This window comes from Mangifera indica, chromosome 1, assembly GCF_011075055.1.
Source record: "Mangifera indica cultivar Alphonso chromosome 1, CATAS_Mindica_2.1, whole genome shotgun sequence".
In the NCBI taxonomy this organism is placed as follows: domain Eukaryota; kingdom Viridiplantae; phylum Streptophyta; class Magnoliopsida; order Sapindales; family Anacardiaceae; genus Mangifera; species Mangifera indica.
Window position 1 is genome coordinate 7,805,568 of NC_058137.1, and position 27,582 is coordinate 7,833,149.

The following is a 27,582-nucleotide window of genomic DNA, read 5'->3' on the forward strand; positions in this document are numbered from 1 at the left end:
AGGTGTTTCTCTGACATCAATTCTTGTCTTGGCAAATTAATTGTGTGCTTATTGCTTTATCGTTTATGCAAATGCAGATGCAGAAGTGTCAAGCCACCTACCGCACCTTCACAGATGTTCCTCCCCCTCCAGCAAGTGATGCTTCAGGGTCTGTCTTATCACTTATAATAAAATTATATGTATTTATAATAAGTGCAAATTTATATATTAATGATAATATATCATAATGTGATTGAATAATTTTGAATTAAAGATAAAACAAAATATAATTATATGATAACATATCATTATCAGTATTTAAATTGATATTTATACATACACATAGCATTGTGTGTTAAACAATAACCAAACGAAAATTCTTTTATTGGATGAGAATGATTGACAAACGCCAACCTGCTGCAGAAATTTTTGGCTGACTGGCCCTGTTCAGCTCCTCTATCTCGAATAAATCTTGAAGCTGGACAAGTTATTGTTTTGTCTCTTTTACTTTTTCACAAGTCTGTGTAGAATGTGAAAGAAATTATGTTCAAAGAACTAAATGCAAAAATCAAATTTATTCCGAAACATGTGAAATTGTGTCAGTATAACCAAAACTGCTCAGAGTAATTCAGATGCACAAAAAAAGCTACCCAACAATGGATGTATACATATTGCCATGTAGTTGGGACCTGCCTTATGGTTGGGGCAGCAAGGGCTATCCAGGTTTTATTTTTCTTGTTCAGTTTCATCCCGTAAGTTTAATAACTTTACCTTTGCACCCCCTTAATCATCAAAGGTTACCTTATGATCCCTCTAAATGCAATGGCTATGCTGTCAAATTCTATTAATAAAAACAGTCAAACATAAGTAAAAATTGTGATTTAATATAGTCAACTACTAAATTCTTAAATTATAAATACTTACCTAACTTCTAAATCCAGAGAAAAAACTGACGAAAACTATTATTTTTCTTTTCTAAAACTTTTGAAAAAAATAATGAAAAAAAAATCACCTCCAATGTCGTTGTTGAAAAACACTCTATTTAAGTAATAAAATATTATCCAAATTGAACAAACCTTTAATGAAATAAGCTTTAAATAGGAATTTGTAGTTTAAAAATCCAAAGGGGTGGAAACTTGTGATTTCCCCATATTATGGATGGAAGATTGTGATTGACTTCTTAATATGTAAGTATATACATATGATATAAGTCAAGTAATGATACTATACCATTCCGATTAGAATACAAGAAATAATCAAAAGCTTGAGACAAGATTCTTGCACCATTGGACTGCAATGTACTACAGTACACTAACCCGTCCATTCAAAATTCCTTCTCATTTTCTAATGAGAAAATTACATAATTATAAAAATACTCAACTACCCACCAAACCCATATAAAACATCAATCATGAAACATGGAATGAGAAAACCAAAATCCTTTATATTAATAATAATAATATTATTATTATTATTATTTCTACCAAGACAAAGACTCACTTACATGCCATTTCAATGAATAAATCAAGCATGCTTTGCCTGGAAATCCTTCATGAAAGCAACCAATCTCTCCACTCCAGCCAAAGGCATAGCATTGTAAATAGAAGCTCTCATCCCACCAACTGACCTATGCCCCTTCAATTGCACCATATTTTCCTTGGCAGCCTCCTTCACAAACTCACCTTCCAACTCAGATTTCTCCAAAGTAAATGGCACATTCATCAGAGACCTTACTGACTTCTCAACTGGGCAACGGTAAAACCCATTGCTCCCATCAATGGCATCATATAACAGCTTTGCCTTCTTCTCATTCATCTTCTCCACCTCCTTCAAACCTCCCAACTCCAACAAGTACTCAAACACCAACCCACACATGTAAATGCAATAACAAGGAGGTGTATTGTAAAGTGAATTGTTCTCATTGTGAATCTTATAATCCAGCATTATTGGAGTCGTTTTTTGTGCACTGGCAATCAAATCCTTCCTGATAATCACAATTGTAACCCCAGATGGCCCTACATTTTTCTGGGCTCCAGCATATATAACACCAAACTTTGAAACATCAACAGGCTTAGAACAAAAATTTGAAGACATATCAGCAACAAGAAGCCCTGTTTTATTCTTTGGTGCTGGATAATCCTTAAACTCAACTCCATGAATAGTTTCATTAGCACAAATATGCAAATACTTAGCATCTGGGTTCTGTTCCAAAGCCTCAAAAGCTGGAATCTTTGTATACTTCTCAGCTTTCCCAGACCAAATAACATTAGTTTTACAATACTTTTGTGCTTCTTTGACCGCTTTATCACCCCACGACCCGGTTACCAAATAGTCCACCGAGTCATCGGGTGTACACAAATTCAAGGGCACCGCCGCGAACTGCGTCGTGGCGCCGCCTTGTAAGAACAAAACGGAATATTCTTCCGGGATATTCAAAAGGGTTCTTAGATCCGACTCAGCTTTTTCAATAATTGATTTAAACTCCTTACCTCTATGACTCATTTCCATCACGCTCATGCCGCAGCCGTGCCAGTTGTAGAGCTCCGCTTGCGCCTTTAGCAAGACTTTTTCGGGCAGGGTGGCGGGACCGGCAGCGAAGTTGTAGACACGGTCGGGCTGCTCGGCATGGATCTGAGTGGAGGGCTGGGTTTGAGTTTGCGTGGCTGAAGAAGAGCAAGTGAAAGAAACGGGTCTGGCTTTGGGGGGATAAGTGAGTTTGAGGTTTGGAGATTGTGTGAAGTTGTTGGTTTTGAGATTTGCGCTTTTGAGGAAGAAAGAGTTTGGTGATGAAGTAATGGACGACATATCGAACCGGAGAGCTTTGCTGTTTTGATGTCAGTGAGATCTGAATCCTGGTGAGTTTTTATGGCGAGGGAGACGCACCGTGAGGTTGGTGAGATGCTTATTGGAGAAAACGGTGCCGTTTCAAACTTGGCTTGTAACTGTTCTTATTTGGGGTTGACAGCTGAGATTAATCAAAATCTTCTTGGAACTTCCATAAAAATTTAGTTTCTTTGAAAATTCTGAGGCTTCTCTTTTGAAGTGGTTAATGTAATTAATTTGATCTAATGATTTCTACATCTTGCTTTAGAAAATGTGTAAATCAATTTTGTATTTTGTGTTTTTTGAAGAATTAATATTAATTTTCAAATAAAATGTGATAGAGCAAATCACATGTTCCCACCTAAGGTTTCACTCAAAAACTTTTTTCGCCCCTTAATAATATAAAATAACACTTTCTTACACCCAAATTACCACATTATCTTTAACTATTTTATTTTTCAAAATATGATTTACTGTTGCTATTAAAAAGAATATATAAAAAGTAGCCTTTTTGGAAAACAGTCAGTATCTGTTTGTTGCTTATAAATCATTATTATGTTTCATAGAAATAACTAAAAATTATTGTAAGATGATCATTAAATAAAATTTATTGTTTGAAGGGAACATGATTCAAAAGTTACAATTTGTTCAATTAGAACATATGAAACAACAGTGGCTGTAAAAAAAGCTATAAACAGCAACTGGGGATGCAGGCCAACCAAATCCAAGAGTATAAATTTTCCCAGATGCAACTCTAGTTGCTTTGTTATTTTCTCTCTTTGTCCTTCACCTCGAACCCAATCAAGTAAAAGTTAGTAGCTATACATTATTTCATGTTATAGCTGAGTCCCCAACATAAAATGTGCTGGTTCTGATTTTGCTGTGTATCCAAACTTAGATGTGCTGTACTTCCTGTGTACACCAGTGAGTTTCCCTGTTGCTGCTCTCTGGTGGAACCGGATCATAAGTCTTACACATTCTCTGTCACGGAAAAGGAAGCAATGGATGAGCTTCAGTTCTACCTTTGCCTGGATTTTTATTTTATTTTACTTAATAAAGAAAAGAGATGACTCACAATAGTTGATCTTCTGAGTAGCCGCTATGCCACTGACATGTCTTACTCCATTGCTTGAAGCCGAAAACAGTACACTGAGCTGCATAGATAGCAGCAGCTGCCAACAAGGATGGTGGGAACTTGAGCATCTCGCATTCCACAAGTGATAGCTCGACTAAGAAGAAGGAGAGCATCTCCATCTGTTTTCATTTTATAGTTTTGTCAATATAACAATGCAAAGATAAAACATCCACAAAGATTTGGAAGAAACATTACTACTTGTACCAACCTTATTGTCAGACTGAGCAGCCTTAAGGAACCTTCGGATGAAAACATAAGGTGTTGGGACTGACATGTTAAATTGCAATGTGTTAAGCATCAAGGATTCCTGCATGTTTGTGAAAAAAAATTAGTGTTCAACAATTTGCTTTCTATGCTGGGGAGCTGTCAATGGTGAAGAACATTACCATTTCAAGAACTTCTTTCCTATTGTAAGCTTTATCTGATATAAGAATTAAATCCCCAACGACTGGTACAGAAACCTCCTCGTACTTACAAGCTAAAAGCATAGCAACTAAACCAACCAATTGAAGCTTCTTTCTAACTACTGTTTGCTGGGATAGAAATCTGTCAATGAGATTAATGGTAAGAAACAATGTCTCGTGCATGAGATCAAACTTGTCGTGCACCTGCAGAGTTGAACAAGGGACATAAAATAGTTAAGAATTTATTGTGAGTTTGAACAGCATTCCATTAGATGTTTGAACCATAATCCCAATTACCATTTAGGCATTGGTTAAGTTGAGAGTGAGTCAATACCTCTATAAGCCAGTCTACCAGTATAGCCCTCATCCTCTCGTTAATGTCAATTTGTTGCACCATGTAGTCTGGTGAGACACAACTAACACACTGCATAGATTGAGTGGATTCAATAGTCCTTGTTAGGTATTGAATTTGCACCCAAAATAAGAAACAAATGTCCCAATAGTCCTTGTTGCTTACATAGGATACAAATTAAATTTGACAGGTAATAGGTTAAGGCATTTGACATAAATGCATCCCATTTGTGGATAGAAATATAAAACAATGATAACATTAGATGAGATGTTGCTTATCATCTGTAAGTTCAAAATTCAAGCATAAGCAATTAGCTACTGACCTCCATTTTTCTATAATATGCATACAAATCTTCAACATATTCAACAACTGCTAATGGGTTCTTTGCATCACAACCATCAATGTCCACAATAGGCTCTTCATTTATGTCCTCCATTTCAACCTCCTCCTGGTGAATGTTTAGCAAACAAGTTATGGTTAATTTATTAAAAGTTGTTTCAATAATAAAGTTAAATGGCTACCATCTGATCCATTTCATTCGGGCTTGCTTCTGTTTCTTCTAGAAACATTGGTTCTGGTTGATCTAAAGCTGGCTTGTTCTCCTCCACATCTATGAATATACAATCCCCAAATTCATTTGTGTTTTCCGCTGAAGTCTTGGGCTTCTTAGGTTCTTGCACTGACTCTTGTGGGCGTGCCATCTGAGCAGCAAACTTTCTGAACAGTAACAGCGTAAAAAAATAAAGCAATAAGCAAATATGATTTGTTACGAAAGATTAAAACCTAAATTCATTCACTGACGAGCATTACAGACACAATTTTTAAAGAGGGTTATGTTTCGTTTGTTCTCCAGTAAGCAAAGCAAGATACAAGTTTCAAAATTTAAATTTCTTTCCTTTTCCTACCTTTTCTCACTAGACAAAAGGCAAATAGAAAACTAAAGAGGCAAAATCTAACCTTGTAATGGGTCGATGCACTCGGTCAAGCGCCTTTTTTTCACAGATTGCATCCTTTCTGAGACAAAAAAACAAACACCAACTAAATTTACTTGCAATTTTAAGTGAACAGAAAGTGACAACCAACAAAGAGATCAAAGCGTATTGATTAAATTCTTAAGTAAATTGATTACCCTGACAAGCCTCTCTTGTTAACAACACAAGGGTAAGCTTGAGCTCCCACTAAATTCTGATTAATAACACTCAAAGCTCTTCTGTTGTGCTTAATCTCCTGGCCAAACTTTCTTCCACCCATCTCCAATCCCCCTTTAAAAAAAAAAAAAAAAAAGAACCAATGTTAGAAGATGGAATCTTTCAATCTCATAACACACAAAAATCAATATAAACTTCCCTAATTTTACCTTGAACATTAGTGGGTTTAGTAATGCTAAGATTGTTTTCGTCAGATGGAACCATTTTGTTCATTTTTGTTTTCAGGAAAACAATCAGAACCCTACAACCAACTACTAACTCCAACCCTAAACTCCCACCTTCAAGAAAGAAAAATGCCCTAAAATCTATCTACACTAAAAACATTTAAAGAGAGCTCAAGACAAATGAAGCTACTAAAAAAAGTAGCAACACGGTAGAAAGAATAAAAAGGGGGGAAAACAATGGGCTCTTGTCTGGCTTTGATTCTTTCTTTTTATTTTTATTTTTTTAAATTCAACGGCTAGTGAAATGTGACCGTTGGATCTGAGGCAATGACTTTGAGTACAACGGTCACCTCGGTTGGCATGTGGGGTGCCGCATCAGATTTCAAAATTAATACAATCGATTTTGTGCGAACAAAAGATTGATGCGTGGATTTGGTTCGGTTGGCTTTTAACAGTTTGTGAGGTGCGCTCTTTTGTAGGTTCAGCTGGATCTGGCTCCCCTGTTACTTTTGGACAATTTTCGGATTTTTTTTTGGTGAAAGGTCTATTTCCCATTCAAGTCTAAGTGAGATTTGAAAAACTAAAACTTTTATCCTATATTTAAAATCTCAATTATTTTTTTATCCCTTTTAGTTTAAAAATTTTACAATTATGTATATCTAAAGTTTGAAAAATCAACATTTTTCTCTTAGAGTTTACAAATCATTGTCAAAAACAACGAAGTTCTTCATCTCTGATGATGGTTTGCAAACCCTAAGAGAGAAATATTGATTTTTTTCAAACTTTGGGTGGAGGAGAATTGTGAGTTTTTAAACTAAAGGAGGCAAAGTAATAAAATTTTAGTTTTTAAAATTTTTTATTAAATTACCGTTTTACCCTTAACATTAACTCAGTTTTTAAATAGATACATGAGATTTTTGACTTTTCAAATCTCACAGGTGTAACTTTGAGAAAGCATCTAAACTTGGGTGGAAAATAGGCTTTTGGCCTTATTTTAATAAATAAATAAATAACATACATATATTTTTTATATATAATTTAAATATACAAATGATGATGTGTTATCATATACTTGAATGTAACTTTATCTTTAATTCTAAATTATTCAATAATATGATAACACATCATCTATATATTCAAATTATATATAAAAAAAATATGTATATATAATTTTATTGATAAATAAATCATTATTTATTGGCTTTTTCTTTATTATTTTTAAATTTTTTATATAAACCCCTTTTGTTATTACCATCTTAACATGGGTATTCAATTTTATTTTATGATACTGTAAAAATATACAAAAGGACAGTAAATGTAGAGTTGGTGAATATGGAAACATTACAATGAAATATAGAGGGTCTAGATTTGAGAAATTGTGGATGACATTTTTTAAAGAATAGGAGTAATTTACGTTTTTCCAAAAACACTTTTTCATAAAGAAACCATACTAGTAAGCAATATTTATTTTTTAAAATTATTATATAATTTTAAATTAAAAAAAATTAAAAATAACGTTTTAAAAATTTAAATTATATAAAAAAACTTTTATTTTTATTTTTTTCACTATCGCTTTTTCTCCCTCTCTTTTTATAAATAAAGGTAACTTTGTTATAAAATCAAGGATAAACAAAATTTTGAAAATTATTAGAGGTCTTTTTAAAAAAAATTTAGAAGGTTATTAATTTATTTATATACTTTATTCAAAGTTAAGAAGTGTTAGACTATGTTTTCTATATTTCTTGAACAATAATCTGATTTTTTGTCAAATCAAAGAGTCTCTATTTATCATCAGACAAGTGTTTTCAAAATAATTTTTCACGAATAAATCTCACGTCGTGTAAATATCTATTTTTGATAATGATCTCAATATTGTTATTTTTATATTTCCGTTGTTGTTTTCATATATAGAACACGAGATCACATAAATATGTTGTTTTTTGTTATAGCAAATGATAGTATGCACCCTTTATAGGTGCATGAAGGTGTTTCGTGTTGTGATGGCTTTCCCAATGTAGGAGTGATGAAATCTCTCCTTAAGCTAATTATATTAATGGGTGGACATGAAGCTCAACTCTTGGCTTATGTCACGATCTATACTCCATTCAAGGAATAATATGAAATGGACACTTACGTCTTTGATGTTGAGATTAGGCTAAGAGTGGAGAGCCTTTTAAGGGACCTTCGAAATAGTCTTGATGGCTTGACATTCCTGTGGTACTCGAACTTTTCTTGTAGAGGTGATATTGTGATAAGTATATGTAAATTTTTTGTTCAATCGCTTACTATCTTTTTTCATGGTATGACTAGTATGCTTATATTAATAATATATCGTTGTTTATGCATAAAGTTGTGTACATAGTATTACTTATAAAAAAATACTAGTATGTTATTTTTCTTAAATTTCTTTGAGTATAATTATTTTAAAATATTTTTTATATTATTCGTTATATTAATAGAAAATGAAATTATTTTTTCTCAAAAAATTAATAAATAAAAATATAATTATAAAAAAATCAAGATTACTTTAGTAACCTTTTAATATCTAAAATTGAGATATATGTTATATCACCATTAATAATAGAAAATTACTAAAATATTTTATTATTTATAAACCAAACAATCTAGGGTTGAATTCGAAGCGAACTTGTTTGAGTTCGAAACGAGTTTAACTCAAAAGAGCCCGAGCACGAGCTCGAGACTACAAACACGAACCCAAGCACAAGCTAGGAAGTTAAAAAAAAAAAGGAATCTGAGTCCAAAGCCGAATTATAGTCATGCTTAGCTCGCGAGTCAAGCATGACTTGTTTGAACCCTTAGCAAATGATGTCATTTCCAGCAGTACCTAAAGATAAGGTTGAAACAAAAATGCGGATTCAAAAAATTCTTGTTTGATTTCAATCAATAGTGAAAGGTGAATTTATACTTCTTACAACAACAAACTAGAAAAACAATTAAAACTAGGCCAAAGGGCTATTTCCCATCCAAAGTATGTTGTTATCTCAAATTTTCACTTGTTAACTTTGAAAATCTCATTTACCCACTCAAGGGCTATTAAAATTAATGGTTTAAAAGGCAAAATCATTATTTTATCTATAATATTAAAAATAAATTAAAATTTTATCTCTTTTTTCCCTCTAACCCCTAAAAACTAATAATTTTCCCTTAGACCAAGTTTTAAAAAATAGCATTCCCTCCTAAGGTTTAGTTTTCAATATCCGATGTCAAATTTGGTGTCATCGTAGATGAAGAAGCTTTCCAGAGACATCACGATATTCTGACGGTCTCTCTTCCCTTCTTTAGAATGTCGGTTAGTCGAGATCTAGGCTGGAAAGTTGAAGAGCTTCATCTCTCGATGAAGCTCTTCGACTTTTCAGTTTAGATCTCAACTGACCAACGTTCCAATGGAGGGAAGAGAGACTGTTGGAGCATAATGATGCATCAAGAAAGTTTTGTCGTCGGCGATGGAGTCGGATTTGGTACTGAGGATTGAAAACTAAACCCTAGGGGGGGGAATGCTATTTTTTAAAACTTGACCTAGGGGAAAATGGTTAGTTTTTAGGGGTTAGGGGGGGAAGAGATAAAATTTTAAAGGGTTGGAGTTCCGTTAATTTTAACTGTTCATAGGTGGGTAAATAAGATTTTCAAAGTTAACGAGGAAAACTTGAGAAAACAACATACTTTGGGTGAGAAATAATCTTTTGGCCTTAAAACTAAACCAACCAATGAAGAAATGGAAAAATAATAATAATACAAGAAGATACAACTAAATTGGAATGTTAATTCCTAAATTTTAGGGATTTATTCATATTTTCCTACATGAAGTCATGTGACCAGACCAGAGTGTCTCATTCAAACCAATGAAACAATCTTGAATTAAAGTTACCAATTAAGCCACTTTTTTGGCAAATTGGTCATCTTAATTAATTTCTTAATTCTTGGAGGAGGTCTTAGAAACAAATAACTTTATTTTTTTCATTTCTCTGGCGAATTTAACCCTTTCTCCCATTTTCCATTATAGAATACAGAAGCAAAAACCCTGATCACAAAAGCATCTTGGGGGCTACAAACTTATGCATGGTGAAATGGCATTAATCCTACCCTGACAAAGACAAAGCACAAATAGGATCAACTTTGTGTCCCACACAGAGAAGCGACTAAGAGCGGTTGATCAGATTTTGATCCAACCAAGGTATAATCTTGTTGAATTGCATTTGGTCATTTGCACTTCAAGTAAAATCCAAATAAATCATCTTAAAAAAAGTGTGATCCAACTAATAGAATCACATTCAGGGTGTGATCGTAACGAATCGCACCCGGGTACATAATTGTTGTTGATGTTGATGTATGTCTACGGTTGACTACATTTTGTATTTTGGCAATGGAAACTTGAAAATAATTTTGTATCTTTCAATCTTTTTGTGTATTGTCTTGTGTTGGATAGTAAAATGACAAAGCGGTTTTTCAAAGATTGTTAAGCAGAGGAAGCAGAATGAAGATTGTAGCTTGGGCGGTATACAATACCTAAGTACCAATTAAAGCTTCCAAGTGTGGATTTTGTTTTTGTTTAAAAGCAAATGTTAAACCAAGGAGTAGTGTTTAATATAAGCTTGATATTTCTTTTCTCGCCAGAGGACTAATTTCTCACCCTTCCTGCTTGGTTAAATAAACTAGCTTTGATGGTTGTGTAACTAGCTTTGATGTTCCTCCACATCCTAAGAATCCTCTTGTTATATAAAAATGAGAAAGAAATGAAGACTCTACTTGCAAGGACTAATGTGTGTACATCCATAAGACCAAGTCTAGATCAAATCAAATCACTCAAGCAAATAGCCGATTGTAGGGGTATTCAAAATTGTCCAATAATCGAATCGAACCGATTTTTGAATAGAAAATTGAACTGAAAAATAAGTTATTTAAAAAAACCAGTTCGGATGCTAATTCAAAAATATAGAAAAATCATTTTTTCGATTCGGTTATCAGTTTATCTAATTTTTAAAACCGGTTAACTGAACCGAACCAATTTTTAAAACGTTAAATAAAAATTTAATAAAATATTGAATATATTTTCAAAAAATTAAAAAAAAATGATAATTTTTTGAAATTCAGTTCAAAACCCGATCAACCGAAAATTTTGTTCAATTAATTAGTATTTTCGGTTTAGTTCAAAATTGGTTAATCTTTAAATCGGTTCAGTTTCGGTTCATAATTTTTTTTCAAACCAAAAATTCGGTTTAGTTCAAAAAATTGATAAACCAATTCAGTTAACCAGTTTTGAACACCCGTAGCCAATTGCAATTACAAATCTAAAATTGAAACATAAAAAGCAAACACTTATTGTTTACTAAAGAAAATTCTCAAACTTCCAATTATTTAGCTGTTGTGCTTGGTTCTGAAATGGTCCAAGCATCCCAATCAATTTGTTCAAGCTTCACTTGAAAAATAAGCTAAAATTCCTTCACCCGCTGATTCAAGCATCCCAATCAACTTGTTCAAGATCTATTTGAACGATGTGCTAAAGTCCCTTCAACTATTTGTAGTCTTGAACTTCCTTCTAGAACATGCTGTGAGATTGTATCCCACAATCTGAATCACGTAACTTACCTGCAAAAAGAAAGACAAAGGAGCAGCTTGAGCTGCAAAATGAACCAAGGGCCTAAGCAAAATGCACATTTTAATTTTAGATCCAAATAAAAAGATAATATTTATGTCTAATTTGTTTAGCTAAAAGAGACAAATATAAATACATAATATGGGCAAATCTTAGCAATGCACATTTCAACTAAAACTAGTTAATTATAAATAAAACAATTATTTGTCACCTGCGCAAAATGAAAAACCAAAATAACAATTTTTACACAAAAATCAACCATGTGCACACCTTTCTAGCAGCCCTTTATAGGGATTATGTTGGGTTGATGGCAAAACATATAGATGTTTCATAAGATAGTCTAGCGGTCTCAAGTCTAAAAATTATATGTATTATTGTTCGTTAAGATGATCTACTCCAAAAACATTAGAACAACTGTCTACATGAAATCCTTTTGGTGGATTTGTTCGATGGACTCGTCTATAACATGTGTGTGTGTATATATATATATATATATATATATATATATATATATATATATATATATATATATATATATATATAAACAGTTTTAACATGTGAGATTTGTTATCACATTTTAGTTGAGTCGTTCAACATTATGATAATTTTAATTATATTACATATACTCTTACTTAAGGAAATATAAAAAATACAAACATTTTAAGAATGATCATCTATTGTGAACAAAGGGTTGTCACGATCAATTAACACTCATTGAACCTCTCATCATGGTTCAACTATTCTAATAACATTTATCTAAATTGTACAAACAATATGAGATAAAGAAACACATTTATTATTAATTAGAAATATGATTACAATTTACATAAAATACACCGGTGACTATTAACTCTAGGGTATTATCCTAATATTGAGTTCACCAAACAATCCTATACAAGGATAGATATGATTTTTCACCATCCTAAAAGTAGTTATTAAGAAATGATTGTCAAAACGGTGGTGATTGGTCATACAAAGAGATGCATAAAAGTTATGGTAGATCAACAAATGATTCATTACTCACAAACACAAGAGTTGATATCTTGAGTAGACTTATTAACAAACATCAACAGCCACTTAAATTGTGGTCACACTAGGATGAAGTCATTGCTCAGTCCAATATCATTCAATCATTGAGGAGACTTCATGATAGTTATGATGGTTATGTTTATTGACGAGACTTCGTGATGCTTATGTTTACTGAGGAGAGGGTTAGACAATGAGTTGTACACTCTAAATTTGAGTTGGATAAATATTTAGATGAAGACATTGAGAAAACGAAGGCAAGAAATTTGGTATCATGAATTAGTAAAGGATGAATTCACTAAGATATTAAATTCTCTTTTTAATAGTGTATTAGAGTCTGTTTTTAGTATTGAGGGTCGTATATTAGATTTTTTCCATAGCTAGTGTGATCCACTCATCATTGAGAAGATCTGGTAGGAGTTATTAAACATTCATTCAAGTAAAACTTTTGCTATAACTTCAAATTTCCTTTTTATTTATATCTTACGTAGTTATTGTATTTAATGTTTTGAACCATTGCTCATACTACCTATTTTCGCAACTTTTTTTTCTTCTTTTAAGAATTTTCGTCTTTGGCAATGGAAACTGCCAGTGGTCATCTAAATGATTGAGACATCTCTCTAATCTCTGTGACATTTTGTTATCTTATCAATGAGTTGCTCTGTTAAGTTTTCAGAGATACTTCATTGTCGTGTCAATCATGATAATTCTTTTGATTAAAGTGAAAGAATATTGATTTTGCCATGGATTTGGGAGCAACATTTGCATGCACGAAATTGAGATAACCAAAAGATTTTCCAGCGTTGTTTCCACAAGTAATATGGTATTGGTGTTACCAACTTGTGATTTATGTATATTGGGTCTAAATCTACCCATAACGAATCGATTTAATCTAGTTTACTTAATTGTTAAAAAACAGTTGTTAGAGGTTATTGAATAACAGTTGAATTATTATTTAAATGTCTAAAAACTGTCATTTCCAAGATATTAACGCAAATAAAAACAAAAGTCGTCTTCTTCTTCTCCCAAGGCACGCAATACACATAAACGAATCTCTTTCAAAAGGAATATAGTATGTGGGCAAATAAAGTTGTGAAAATAACTCACGTCAACATCTTGCACTGAATTCAAATGAGATTCGTCTTACATTCAAAGCCGAATATACGAATTTATATTTATAAAATTTACAGAATTCGACCAAACATAGAGAAAATTATTACAATTGTTACTTCAACTTGGAATTTATAACAAAAATTGTCATGTTCTTTTGCTGTTATAAAATCTATTTATTAGGAGACGTTATGCTGCTCTTAATCTTGTTTTGATAAATGACTATTATATTTTATCAATACAGATGGCATAATTAGATTGGATATTTATCATTTTCTAATTTACTTGCTAGATCAATATTCCAACGTCAATAATCACGGTAGAAATGAGTGTGACATAAAAATGAACTGAAAATAGATGGTAATCGTGTTCCATTAATTGCACTAATTCACACATAATATTCAAGTAATTAATCAATTGAATCTCAACACAATTATGTAATCCATACATATACATTAGGCCAAACGACTTATTCCCACCCAAGCTATAATGTAATTCTAAGCTCACATTCGTTAATTTTCAAAAACTCAAAGTCTCATATTTGAGTCAATTTTTTTTAAAATTTTTAATTAGACTTAAAAACAAAATCATCATTTAACAATAATATTTAAAAGACAAAATCATCATGTCTGAAGCTCTCTCCCTTAGACGAACGACATCTAGATTTCTTGAATCCAAACGAAACTTTTTGTTTGGACTTTTATCATCTAGATGAATTGAATTTGTCTAGATGGCAATAATGCATCCAGATGAAGACTACGTCTTGGTTTGGACGCATTGTTATTGTCTAGACAAAACTGATTCATCTGGATGACAAAGGTTCAGAAGAAGAGTTTTGTCTGAATTTGACCAATCTAGACATCATTCATTGGAGGGAAAGAGCTTCGGACAAAGATAAAGTATTGGAGGGAGAGAAAGCAATTGTCGTTTGCTGAAAAATCATCAGCAAAATTTGAAACCGTAGGTAGAAGGGAAAATATTATTTTTCAAAACTTAATTTAGAAGAAAAATGATTAGTTTTCTAAACTAAGGGAGAAAATAATACAAACTTTTATTTTTTAAAATATTATTGTTAAATAAATATTTTACTCTTAACTTAACTAAAAATTTTAATAAAAATTACCGCATGGGTGAGACTTTGGATCTTTTAAAGTTAAGAGGTGTGAATTTGGAATTATACTATACCTTGGATGGGAGTAAGTCTTTTTGCCTACAAGTTATAAAATACTTGAATTAAAAATTTTAGGAATTCTGACAAACATATAGGGATCATACAAACCTAATGCACCATTATTTAAATATACATATAGATACATACTTAATATGTGTCATTATATAATTGAATAATTCTATATTAAAAATAAATTAATATTTCATCATATAATGATACATATAAATATATATCTATTTATGAATCAAAATAGATATGCGTAATAATATTTTTTTTTTATTTTTATTAATTTTTTAATTAAAATATATCATTTTTCATTAATATAATCAATATTGTAAATATTATTTTTAAATAATTAAATCTAAATAAATTTAAATAAAATAGTATTTTAATTATTTTTTATTATACTTAATTAAATATAACAATTATTTAAATCTTACTATTTTTATTAAATATAGTCATAATTATATTCACTAACTTTTTAAATATCATAATTTTTTATAATATTTTATTTTTAATAATAAAAAATCACCCAAGGCATTCCTATACACAAGTTTTTCTTTTACGTTGACACACTAATAAATGTAAAAATATAAAAGAAAATAATTAATTTTATTTTTTTATTATTTAGACACGTGTACAAAGGGAGAGCGACAAGAATCAACCAAACCCAATATCTTTAGTTAAAATTTTGGGCGCTCAATCGTCAACGGTCCATGAAGCCTAAAAGAGCTGAGACCCAGGTCTAAGTCTAGGCCCATTAAGCGATAGAAGAATATTCTCGTAACGCGTGCCGTAGGAGCGTGAAGGAGGAACGAAATCTCTCATTAAGTTTGCGCAAAACAAATTGGGTAATCAACTCACCTCATCCCTATCCAGTGTGACACAAACTCGCGCCGTGAGTCCGTGAAATTCACATCACATCGATTCCATTCTTCATCAAAGCACCGCAACCAAGCAACAAAACAAACGACTCTCCTTTCTGTCTTTCGCTCTGTTTATTATTTAATTATCGTACTTTTGTTGTTTTTGTTTCCCTTCTTAGGTGGGTTAACCTTAACTCCGTCTCACGCGATTCTCCATTTGTATTAAATCTTGTCTCATAACAGCACACGCGCACCAACACTAACACTTTGTTGCATTTTGGGTTTCTAAATCTAATCGATTTCGCTTCATCTTTTTCCTTGTTATAGGGTTAGGGTTTGGTAAGATTTTAATTTGATAGATCGGTTGTTTTTGTTTGTTTTTGCCTTTTTTAGTTTTTTCTTTTTTCATTCTTCATTTAATATTATTGAAGAGGCCTCCCGAGAATGGGGGGTGGAGTAGACGGAGCAACGGAGGAGGTAAGCGAATCGACCGGTGGGGATGCGGTGAAGGTCAACATCAGATGTTCCAACGGCTCGAAATTCTCTGTGGATATCGATCTCGATTCCACGGTTGAATCTTTCAAAGCTGTTCTCTCTGAGAAGTGCGAAATTCCACCTCAACAACAGCGTTTGATTTACAAGGGTCGGATCTTGAAGGACGATCAAACCCTAAAAAGCTATGGTACCGTCTTATCATTCCATTTTTTAGTAATTTTTTTACTGTTTTGATTTTTTTTTGAATTGATGTCGTGGAATCTTCGGTTTGATTTGTTGACTGATAGATGTGGATAAATATAAGTAAGGAGCTTGAGTTGTGGTTCATTTTAGGGATTATTATGCAAGTTTTGGTCTTATGTGTTCGATTAAATGATTTGATGACGATAAAATACAGGATATTAACTATTGATGGTACCGGGTTTATCTATAGATGGCAGTCTTGAACCATGGTTTGTGTACGGGGAGCTGTGGACCCACCTAGTTTAGAATTGATGCTCAGTTGCCTTGTGCTCCAAAGTATGGATTTTGGAAAGTGAGTCTTCCTTCTCACACCTACATGTTGGAGCTAATTTTTAGCATAGAGAATTGTTGTTCCAACAGTCTATCTGACTTCTTAAGAGATGCCACCATGTAATACCTCTTTGATTAACGGTGTATTTTATACTTCTTTTAGATTTATTAATATGATGTATCTTTGGGGCTTTTGGTAGAACGAACATAGGAGGGAAAGAAGTAGGGGGGAAGTCAAAACTGTCAGATAGGAAGGAGCGGGCATCAATATAATGTCAAACCTCTGATATTCAAACATAATCATTCTATGAAGGATGGAAGATGGACGGGAAGTCAAGAAAGAGGAAGAGAATAATCTTTTTAGTTACCCGTGTTATGTAATGTTTACAACTATGTTAAACTTCAGCATATAATGATAAAATAATTGATTGCGCATAAGTGGTGTTATATTTTTAGTCTCAGTAATATGTATTTGTAAGTCCTGAATCACCTTAGAAACTGGGAAAATTTTCCTGTGTTTTGTCTTTTCTTTTAACATGATTTGGCTCTTTTTTCTCTGGAATGTAGGTCAGAGTTAAAATTACAGGACAACATGTCAAAGAGCTTTTATATTACATCATTTTGGGCGACATGCTATCCTGTAGTAGAATTTCTGTAATTATTAATATTCAACTATTTTTTGTTGCTTGCTGGAGCATTTAGTTTGGAATTGTGCCAAGATCATTGTCAGTGGCTTCCACTGGAAACATTATTTGTCCTAGAATTACATTTGTGCTCATTTTGGGGTAAATTGTTAACCAGCATAAATTTTAACATTCGATGGAAACTTACTAGAATGAAGGATAAATTTGCTAGAAGCAAAGATTTTTGCAATGCTATGTACAATGATTAATGTGACCATTATTTTTCTTTGATGGTTAGGTCTGGAGGCTGATCACACTGTGCACTTGGTTCGTGGTTTTGCTGCTGCAGCAGCAGCTGCAAACCCTACTGGAGCAACCAATACTGGAGGTTCAGCTCCAACTCAAAATACTGCTAGAGCTGTAGGTACGAATGAAAGTGATACTCTGGGAGGATCTGGCTTTGGAGCTTCACTCTTTCCTGGTCTTGGCATGAATGGCTTAGGTGGCAGTGGTTCACCTGGCGGTTTATTTGGAGCTGGACTTCCTGAGTTTGACCAAGTGCAGCAACAGTTGACCCGGAACCCTAACATCATGAGAGAAATAATGAACATGCCTGTTGTTCAGAACCTCATGAATAACCCAGAGATCATGCGAAACTTGATAATGAACAATCCACAAATGCGTGAAATCATTGATCGGAACCCTGAGTTAGCACATGTACTTAACGATCCTGCCACACTACGTCAGACGCTTGAAGCAGCTAGAAACCCCGAGCTCATGCGGGAAATGATGCGCAATACTGATAGAGCAATGAGCAACATTGAATCTTCTCCCGAGGGATTCAATATGCTTCGCCGCATGTATGAAACTGTTCAAGAACCATTTCTTAATGCAACCTCCATGACTGGAAATGCTGGAAATGAAACTGCAAATCCTTTTGCTGCTCTCTTGGGTAATCAAGCCAGGAATCAAGCCAGAGATGGATCAACTAGCCCGTCAACCACTAATTCTGATACTACTGGTTCTCCTGCTCCCAATACTAACCCTCTTCCAAATCCTTGGGCATCTGCTGGCAGTAAGTTGTCTCTATCTCTCTCACTTGTTTTATTCAAGATAATCAGAATTTTGAGCAGTTTATGTCTTGGTTTCTTCTTAATTATGTTTGATTCTTAAGCAATAGATCTGTCTATCTTCTTCTTTGTATTGGTTTTGTCATTTTCTGCATTTCAGTAGATGAGAAACTCAACGAGACATCTACATTTAGCTATATATGAAATAGGATGGTTTATTTAGCACAGACTTTAACATCTGACAAAAGGGGATCCTTATTTCTTCTAATTGTTTCCACATATCCCTAGGCTGACTAAACTGTTTTTTGAGATCTTTTGAACTTAGAGGAAAACATTTCGTATGCTATACTCTAGCGATGAATGATTGCAACTACATCTCTTAAACAAATTTTCTTTACATTTTATACAATTTTCAGGCTTGCAACTATTTTTTGTTTTTGTTTTTCTTCAAATTTATCATTGGTGTTTAAAAGTACACTGGGTAGTAGATGTTCATTACTTCCTGCCTACCATTTCTTGACTAAATTTAAAATTAGCAGCTGGAGGTTCCCCAACTAACACCACAAATTCTAATCCGCTTGGGGATGCTAGGCCACAGACACCTGCTGGCTTAGGTGGACTTGGGCTCCCAGGGTTTGAAAGCATGTTGGGTGCCATGCAGGATAGTAATTCACTGAATCAGATGATGCAGAATCCAGCTATTTCACAAATGATGCAAAGCCTTCTCTCAAACCCACAGTACATGAACCAGGTATAAAATTCTACTGTTTCTTGAAAAAGATGTGGTTCAGATTGATGGATCTTGTTGTCTAACATAATGAAGTTTCAGATTCTTGGGCATAATCCCCAGATTCGTAGCATACTTGATTCCAATTCTCAACTCAGAGAAATGATGCAAAATCCTGAATTTCTTCGACAGTTGACTTCTCCTGAGACAATGCAGGTATGTCTACTTAGTTTGCAGCTGTTCGCCCATGCTTTTGCTTGATGTATCTCTTTATCTCTTCTTCCCTCTCTTTTGGAATCTGGTTCACACTGATGAATCTTTTTGCTCATGGAATAGTCACGTTTATTTCTCCATCTACCTGCAATATAACTCCACATTTGCAAAATTATACATGGCATACTGGATGGGAATTGCATATTGTGAAAATTTTTTCCTGTATAAGCTACTGGAATTTGTATACAATTTCACATCCAAACCTATAATCATTTATGTGAAATTGAAGGCTTTGTGTGTATGAACCTTTTTTTTTTTTTGTTAAATTTTAGTCTGTGTAGTAATGTGCTGTAAGGTTGACATGCAAACTGCTTATAGTTCTTTCTTTTCTCTTGCAGCAAATGTTGACTTTGCAGCAATCCCTATTAGCTCAACTTGGTCGGTCACAGTCTCCCCAGTAAGCAGTGGCTTGATTCTCTTAATTTTTTCTCAAAGACTTCATGTAGCCAGATGCACTTTGTCTGGATTAAGTCTTTTTTTCCTTTTTGGGTTGAATTGGTGTTTTATCTGACAAGGAACCTTGAATGGATTGTTATCTTTTTGTTTGAATAGTTTTTCATGAAAATATGATTATACTGTTTTATGTTAGGTTCAGTGTACTTATCTGGGTAACTCTTTTGGTTTTAGCTTGTTGCTTGACAAAACTTGTTCCTCAAATTGGGTCACAAGCCATTGTTTTAACATTTTAATAAAGAGGTTGGCTTACCATATTTTGTTTGACCCTGGGGTAGTAATGGAAATGGACTTAGCCCAATAAATCTGATGTTATAGTTAAAATTTTTCAGGTTCCTTCCAGTTTAGAATGCTAGCATTTCATAAGAAAGAAATGGGAGGGGTGGATTGAATTGTCTTCCTCCCTACAGTCCTTAGCAAACTGAAACATTTGTTGGTTGGTTGAATCAATTTCTAAAGTTTCAACTTCTGAGCCTATTTTAGTGGCTGTTTTTTCATTTCAGTTACCAGGCTAATTTTAATTTATTATTTTGGCTGTAGATTAATTGTAATAATATTTATTTGAGTTATGATCATTTATATAATTGACTTAATGTTTTCCCTGAATTTGGTGCTCTCTTGCAGGGAACCAGGCCAGACTGGTTTAGGGGCAGGTATTGAGTTGACTGTCCATACATTCTCTTTCCTGTGTTTATCTGTTTCTTTCATTATTATTTCTACAATAATCTTTGGTGATTTTGAGGAACTTCAATACTTTGTAGCATGCCTTACAAAATTATAATGCTGCGGTTTGTAGGATTTAAATACAAATGGTGTTTTGTTGTAGACATGAAATGCCTCTTACCAAATGAAAGGATTTTTTTTATAAGAATTCTTCTATTATCTGGAATCATTTTCTTAGCAATTTTGTTTAGTAAGGCTATGCCACAAGAACTATCTTTTATGTTCAATGTCAGGCTGTTTTCTATTTCTGCCCAGTTTGCCCTCTAGCATATGTTCTATGTACAGGAAAATTTTCTGACAATGGCTCTTGTGCTTAGTTATTTATGTTTAGGAAGCTTACCACATAGATCCCTATCAGTCTTCTGTCAGTTTTTTATTTTGTCTATGTTTCCCCTGCGATATTTTGTATGTTTATGTGCTAAAAGTGACTTAGTATGTTTTTCTCATTTTATATTCTTATTTAATGTGAAAATTGTATTTCTAGGAGCACCTAACAACTTGGGTGGCTTGGAGATGTTGATGAACATGTTTGGTGGACTTGGAGCCGGCAGCCTGGCTGCTCCCAGATCTGATGGTTATAATCGCATTCTTATTTTGTATGACTGACCTTATATCTTTCCATATAGTACTTATTTTTCTTGGTCATTTCAGTACCCCCGGAACAATTATATGCCACCCAATTGTCACAACTTCAAGAAATGGGCTTCTTCGATACTCAAGAAAATATACGGGCTTTAATTGCTACTGCAGGAAATGTCCATGCTGCTGTGGAGCGACTTTTGGGGAATTCTGGTCAGTAGATTATTATCACTGTTGAATACCATATTGTTGTTGCCCTTCATATGAAGTGCCGGGGTAGTTCAGTTGGTCCGGAGTTTATGCATACCTGCTGTGGGTTGAATATAATTGTACTATCTAGTAAGGGCTTCAAACTTTCTTTGTGTAATCTCTCTAGAGAGATCAATCAATCAGGTCATGTACATACTCTCGGTATCAAGACTTTCATATGAATTGTTTGCAAAGTTTATTACTAATTGGAATGCGCAAATTTTACTTTTAAATGTGTCAATTGACTACTTCATGGTTTTTTACTTGAGACCAGTGTTACCGCTTTGCTGGCACATATAATCTAGGAGAGGAAACAGAAATCTGGCACTGGAGAGGTTTAAGAATGTTAAAGATAAATAGAAATCTGGCAAGTTAGGTAGGATTTGACCTGAGTTGCATGAGTTCGAATCACAGTTTGGATAGAAAAGTATTGGGCTTGTTTACATGAGTTGAGGTTGAATCTATTTGAATATTTAAAATTTGAGTTTTATGTCATAATTTGAGAGCATAAACAAAGTAATGAAAATCATTCTTGTCCAAAGAGTAGGGATAATAAGTAAAGGTGAGCAAGTTTGAGTATCTTGTGAAAATTTATGGAATCAAAACCTTTTGATTCATAGAATTAGAAACCAAAACTTAGGCCGATTGAAGTTATATGTTATTTATAACGAGTATTAATTTGAATATTAATAATAATGTATTATTATAAGATTGAATGTTTTTTTATTCTTCATTAAAGTTCATTCAATCATATAATGATCTATCATTATTATTATTTAATTCGGTAAATACGTATAGTTTTCTTGTTTATAAAATTTTTATAACTGAAATGGGAAGATGAAAACAATGAGGTGAGGAGGTGGATTGAAATCATTGATTAAAATCGATTCAGTCCCAACAATTGAGATGGTGATGAAGTAGAGCAAATGCAAACGGTAGGGACGAAAAGATCAAGAAAAATGTCCGTGGAAGCCCTTGCAGAAAATGGAGTTGACAAACTAGCGACTGAAACCCGTGGAGCAGGTACTTGGAGATTAGGTTATGAAATACAAGTGAGATGGCGATGAAGTAGAGTGATGGGAACTTGTATGACAATTTTTATTTTTTTAACGGAAAAACCTATTTGGGTAGGTAAAACTTTAGGTTTAGTAATTAATTTTATAATTAGAATACTAAATTAATCAAGAATATTATTTTGATCTATCGTTAGAAGATCTTGAACTCAAGCTTTCTATTTTAAAATCTTATTTTTTTATCACTTAAACTATCATTTAAGGGCATTATCTGACAATCTCGCTGGTAGTGTTAGAAAAAAAAAAAAAGAGAAAGGATTGGGTCGTGTACCTCACCAGGAACATTTGGATTGGTTTCGATTCCTTAAAGCTGGGAACCAGACTTGGACTGAAAAGTTGGTGGTTCTTTTATTTTACTGTCTGAAACCTATCATATTTTTTTCAGTAGAAACAATAATTGATGATGGAATACCCGACAATTTCGGTTTCAAACGGCTAATTTGCTCACCTCTACAATATATTGTGTTTTTTTTGCTTTTGAATTAAATGTTGCAAATTAGTGAGATTATGCAATAGGTCATTCGTGGCAATGGCTTAGAGACGATAATGTGTTTACGGATGAACTTGAATCGAGCTAGTTTTGTCTTCGAAGTTGGCTCAGTTTGATTTGATTTAAATTCGTTTAGTTTAAATATGAGTCGACTTTAAGTTGGAAGAGTTGATTCATTTTTTAAACTAAGCTGAACTCGAGCTAAAAGAAATCTGACTTGAGTTCATACTTCGAATTTGTAATTTGAATTTATAGTTTAGATTTATAGTTTGAGTTTATGACTCATCGACAAAACGATGTTGTTTTGTCTATTATTAGATATAACGATATCATTAGCTCAATAACTCATGAATTTGAATCGTAGATTCGAGTCATAAACTTAAATTAAATCGAGTTTAACCATTTTTATTTAAGTCGACTTTAAGCTACTCTTCATTTTGGTTTGATAAATTCAAGATATATTATGTTTTATTCAAACCAAATTTGAGTCAGAGTTGTTCGCGCTTCTTGCATATCCACCGTCGAATGCATTTTTTATGTAGTATATATGAAGAAAAATGACATAACAAAGTTTGTTGTAGCTAGATGAAGATCAATCTTGCCCAAAGGGCTAGAGATCATCTTCTGCGTGCATTTTACTACGATGTTTGCTGTAGTTGAATTGTCTATGTGCACGACACCTTGAGTGCAACCCTTAAAGGTGGATACAAATTAAATCGAGTTCAAACATTTTTTATTCGAGTTTAGTTCAAATAAAAAATAGTTTGATTTGAGTTTGATTTGTTTTTTTGAATCAAAATTAAGGGTAGTTTGAGTTTGATTCGAATGAAAATAATTGGGTTCGAGTTATATTCAAGTTTGACTCGAGTTTATGGCTCGAATCTATAGTTCAGACTTATGATTTGAATTCATGATTTATTGACAAAATAACATCGTTTTATCTAATAATAGATAAAGTGTTTTTAAGAGCGGATTACACTAACTAGTTTGATCGGTTAAATCGTAAACTAGTTTACAATTCGGTTTGATTTCACAATTCAGTCTAGTTTATATATAAATATTGCTTGTTTGAAATTTGATCAAACTCAGTAAACCCATTGAACCGAAAAAACTATTCAAAAGTAATAAAATCGGGTTTATATAATACTATACAATTTTTATTTTAATAAAACTTAAAATAATTACAATTTGTAAAATCATAGATGAATTAATAATAAAATTTGCAATTAATTTTTTTATCTATATAATAAAGTGCCAATTATATAATTAACATATTTAAAATTATGTTTTACATGTTTCATATGTTTTATGTTTAAAAAATATAGTAAATATTTGATATCATTTTAAAAATATATAATAATTTGGCAATAAGTTGAACAGGTTGTTATCCAGTTGAATCGATTGCCCATAAACAAATGAGACAACCAATTTAACCATTGGTCCAATTTTAAAAATATTAGGTAAAACGATGTCGTTTTAATAATTATTTAACAAAATTAAAATCATCCCACAAGTCAAGTTTGAATCTAATCAAATCATCTATCAAGCGCATGAACTAGAGGAAACTAAACTTTATCTAACTCAATTTCAACTCAGTTCAAAAAACGAGTTAAACCTTTTGACTCAAACTCTATTCAAATTTAAACTAAATGAATTTGAATTGAATCAAACTGAGTTAAACTAGTTTTTGATCCTAAGTCAGCGTGGTTTGGGTACCTAACAACCCCTTATCTATTGTATAATTTCATATGTGGTAGTTATACATTTTTTAATCAATTATACTGTCTCAAACTTTATAAATTTCTGAAATCCTCGCTGTGATAATTGATTAAAAAGAGTATAAAAAAGAGTAACAATTAAAAATGGAAGAATGGGCAAAAGTAACATACAAAAAAATAAAATAAAAGGAGTAATTGGAGTGATAAAAAAAAGAAATCCTATATATAAAAAAGTATAAATTCAAATTTTATTTGACGATATATTAAAAACAAAATTTTAAAATATTTGATTCAGTGGTTGTAGAATTGACTATTAGACTTGGAGTTTGATCTATTCAATATGATTGATTTTAATCAAATATGATGATTTGATTCAGATAAAATTTTTTGTTTAAAAAACATTTAAAAAAATTAAAACGATTGTGAAAATTAGGGGACTAAACATGAACAACATGTATCCACGTAATAAGATCTTTCTTCCTTTTTTTTTTTTTTTTTAAAGGGAAAAAAGGATTTAGACAAATCAAGAAAGCAAAAGAATTCGAATCAAGTCAAGAGAATATGAAAGGTCAAAGGACAATTTCCCATCCAAATCTTAATGCTAAGACAAATACACACTTATAAGATTTAAAAAATTCAAAATCTTACTTATAAGTTAATTTTTGTTAAAATTTTCTTTTAGCGATAAAAGTAAAATTGTTATTTTATCAATAATATTAAAAAATAAAATTCATTAAATTTCTCTTCTAGGTTTTAAAAACTAACAACTTCACCCCTTTTTAAATTTTTCTAACTTTTAAAAGTAACATTTTTTCCTCTAAAGCCTAAGGTTTATTTCCTAGACGCTCTTCAGTCACAGGCAACGACACTTCAACCCACCATCTCGACCACTAGATTTTTACTCTCTAGTGCAAGAAGACCCATCTTTGTCGATTCAGGAAGAATTGATGAAGTCTCGTTAATTCTTTTGGAATCTACGAAGACTTTGTTGATTTTAGAAGAATCAATAGAGTCGACAAAGGCTCGTTTTCATCGATTATTCTGGAATTGATGAAGAAGCATATTTCGAAAACTCTGGAGAGATGAAGGATAACAGAAGATTTATAGGTTGAAGCATCGTCTCCAGTGGTTGGAAAGCGTCTAAAAAATAAAGCCTAGGTTGGGGGGGGGGGGGGGAATGTTATTTTTGAAAGTTAAAAAAATTTTAAGCAGGGTAAAGTTTTAATTTTCAAAACTTTGGAAAAAAACATAATAAATTTTATATTTTTTAATATTATTGATAAAATAATAATTTTACGTTTGTCTTTTTTTAACAAAAGTTAGTCTAAGAGTGAGATTTTAAGTTTTTTAAATCTCATGAGTGTGCATTAAAATTAAAATCATATAAAATATAAATTTAAAATATTTTTTAAGATTATAAAATATTAAAAAACTATTTCACTTGTCTGCTATATTTGTCAGCCACTGCCTTTGTGTGACCATGATTTTCCAGTTTGGGATAATCGCTGCAATGCTTCCTCTGGATCCCTAATATATATATATATATATATATATATATATATATATATATTTTTGTGATTTGTCTTTTTCATTTTTTTTTCCTCTTTTTTAATATTTCAACAGATTAATTCAAGAGCATTTATAAAATTATTAATTCTTTTAAAGAAAAAACCTCAAGACTTATTGTTTTTTCTTTATTTTTAAGAAAAAAAATTAAACTAATTTAAATTTTCACTTTTTATTTTTTTAGATTTTTCATAAATTTACGAAGGCATTGTTTATAATTTTGAAATAATACTTCATTGCAGGGCCAAATTTTTATAATTTCGTAGGAAAATTTATTTGTTATATTTATTTTTAATAGTCAAACCTACCGAATATGCAACACAAGGGGTAGTATGGTCTTGAAAGTACTAGTAACCAAAACCTGCCGAGCATTAATTTTAATTTTGAGGCCAAATCACTATTTCCCACCCAAAATTTGATGAAATGCCAAGCTTTTTTTAAAGTAAAATGACAAACTCTTATCCTTTACGTGTGCAATAAGTTAAATTTTAGCACTATTATTAAAGTTAATCGTTAGTTTAAACAGTTAAAGATATTTATGTTATTTTATTAAAATATAAAATATTTTTCAAAATTTAATGGGGGCAAATAGATAGTTTCTCTATTTTGTTTAAAAAATTATCATCTTCACCCATATATTTTAAAAATATATTTATAATTTACATAGTTTTAATATGATATTTACACATTTAATTAGTTGTATTCTATTAATATATTTATGGGTTGTAGTTTTTTTAAACTGTTGAGGTTAAAACAAAATTTTTAAATTTCAAAAGCACCTCAAACCTTTTTAGAATTTTTAAAACCTCCAAAAATTTTCATTATTATCTCTAAAATTTGAAAAAATTATAATATATCCTAAATATATGATTATTTGTCATTGACACACATATCAATACTTGTACTTAAACATGTCAATTGAGATGAGAAAATGGAGGCTTGATCTGAAACTCAAAAATAACGCCTAACTCGGCCCGTTACTATTGAAATGGTTAAAACAGTAAAAAAAAAAAAAATAGAAGCCAACCGCCTCCTACAGTTGTACCACAAGTAGAAGCCATGCTAGTAGCCGTTCTTTTAATTTTTTCCTCTTATATAAACAATTCAAATCTTCTCAATTTTCTAATTTTATTTACAAATATCTTAATCTCTTAATCTCAATTTTTTCATTATATTTTCAA

The 27,582-nt window shown here is 32.0% G+C and overlaps 3 protein-coding genes across 5 annotated transcripts; 1 reads left to right on the top strand and 2 right to left on the bottom strand.

Moving 5' to 3' along the window:
* Positions 1 to 247: 247 nt before the first annotated feature.
* LOC123192448 (phosphoserine aminotransferase 1, chloroplastic-like) lies at positions 248 to 2,967 on the bottom strand. The gene is made up of 2 exons (XM_044605004.1): positions 1,484 to 2,967; positions 248 to 501 (listed from the first exon to the last, which is right to left on the bottom strand). Exon 1 carries the CDS (start codon positions 2,782 to 2,784, stop codon positions 1,504 to 1,506), a length of 1,281 nt encoding a protein of 426 aa, XP_044460939.1. The 5' UTR covers positions 2,785 to 2,967; the 3' UTR covers positions 248 to 501; positions 1,484 to 1,503.
* Positions 2,968 to 3,371: 404 nt separating this feature from the next.
* Positions 3,372 to 6,295, bottom strand: LOC123192452 (G2/mitotic-specific cyclin-2-like). The gene is made up of 10 exons (XM_044605016.1): positions 6,051 to 6,295; positions 5,823 to 5,955; positions 5,651 to 5,707; positions 5,215 to 5,410; positions 5,016 to 5,141; positions 4,676 to 4,765; positions 4,324 to 4,545; positions 4,146 to 4,244; positions 3,878 to 4,056; positions 3,372 to 3,783 (listed from the first exon to the last, which is right to left on the bottom strand). Exons 1-10 carry the CDS (start codon positions 6,112 to 6,114, stop codon positions 3,639 to 3,641), a joined length of 1,311 nt encoding a protein of 436 aa, XP_044460951.1. The 5' UTR covers positions 6,115 to 6,295; the 3' UTR covers positions 3,372 to 3,638.
* A 9,577-nt stretch (positions 6,296 to 15,872) lies between these two features.
* On the top strand, positions 15,873 to 21,787 carry LOC123221591 (ubiquitin domain-containing protein DSK2a-like). 3 transcript variants are annotated; one of them, XM_044644453.1, is made up of 9 exons: positions 15,874 to 16,028; positions 16,281 to 16,531; positions 17,779 to 18,555; positions 19,087 to 19,301; positions 19,380 to 19,493; positions 19,889 to 19,947; positions 20,628 to 20,656; positions 21,211 to 21,300; positions 21,378 to 21,787. In XM_044644453.1, the coding sequence occupies exons 2-9, from the start codon at positions 16,294 to 16,296 to the stop codon at positions 21,524 to 21,526; spliced, it is 1,671 nt and encodes a 556-aa protein (XP_044500388.1). In that variant the 5' UTR covers positions 15,874 to 16,028; positions 16,281 to 16,293; the 3' UTR covers positions 21,527 to 21,787. The 3 variants fall into 3 exon arrangements, with proteins under 3 accessions (XP_044500381.1, XP_044500388.1, XP_044500396.1); XM_044644446.1 differs by having other exon boundaries at positions 15,873 to 16,531; XM_044644461.1 differs by having other exon boundaries at positions 15,878 to 16,531; positions 19,090 to 19,301.
* The last annotated feature ends 5,795 nt before the right edge of the window (positions 21,788 to 27,582 follow it).

Bases quoted from the DNA above. Each gene is read 5' to 3' on its own strand.
- LOC123221591 (XM_044644446.1), top strand. From the start codon at position 16,294: ATGGGGGGTGGAGTAGACGGAGCAACGGAGGAGGTAAGCGAATCGACC. The intron at 19,494-19,888 runs GTATGTCTACTT...TTTCTCTTGCAG, and splicing joins CTTCTCCTGAGACAATGCAG to CAAATGTTGACTTTGCAGCA. The intron at 20,657-21,210 runs GTATTGAGTTGA...TTGTATTTCTAG, and splicing joins CCAGACTGGTTTAGGGGCAG to GAGCACCTAACAACTTGGGT.
- LOC123192452 (XM_044605016.1), bottom strand. From the start codon at position 6,114: ATGAACAAAATGGTTCCATCTGACGAAAACAATCTTAGCATTACTAAA. The intron at 5,142-5,214 runs GTAGCCATTTAA...AACATTCACCAG, and splicing joins CGAATGAAATGGATCAGATG to GAGGAGGTTGAAATGGAGGA. The intron at 4,766-5,015 runs GTCAGTAGCTAA...CAATCTATGCAG, and splicing joins CATATTATAGAAAAATGGAG to TGTGTTAGTTGTGTCTCACC.
- LOC123192448 (XM_044605004.1), bottom strand. From the start codon at position 2,784: ATGTCGTCCATTACTTCATCACCAAACTCTTTCTTCCTCAAAAGCGCA.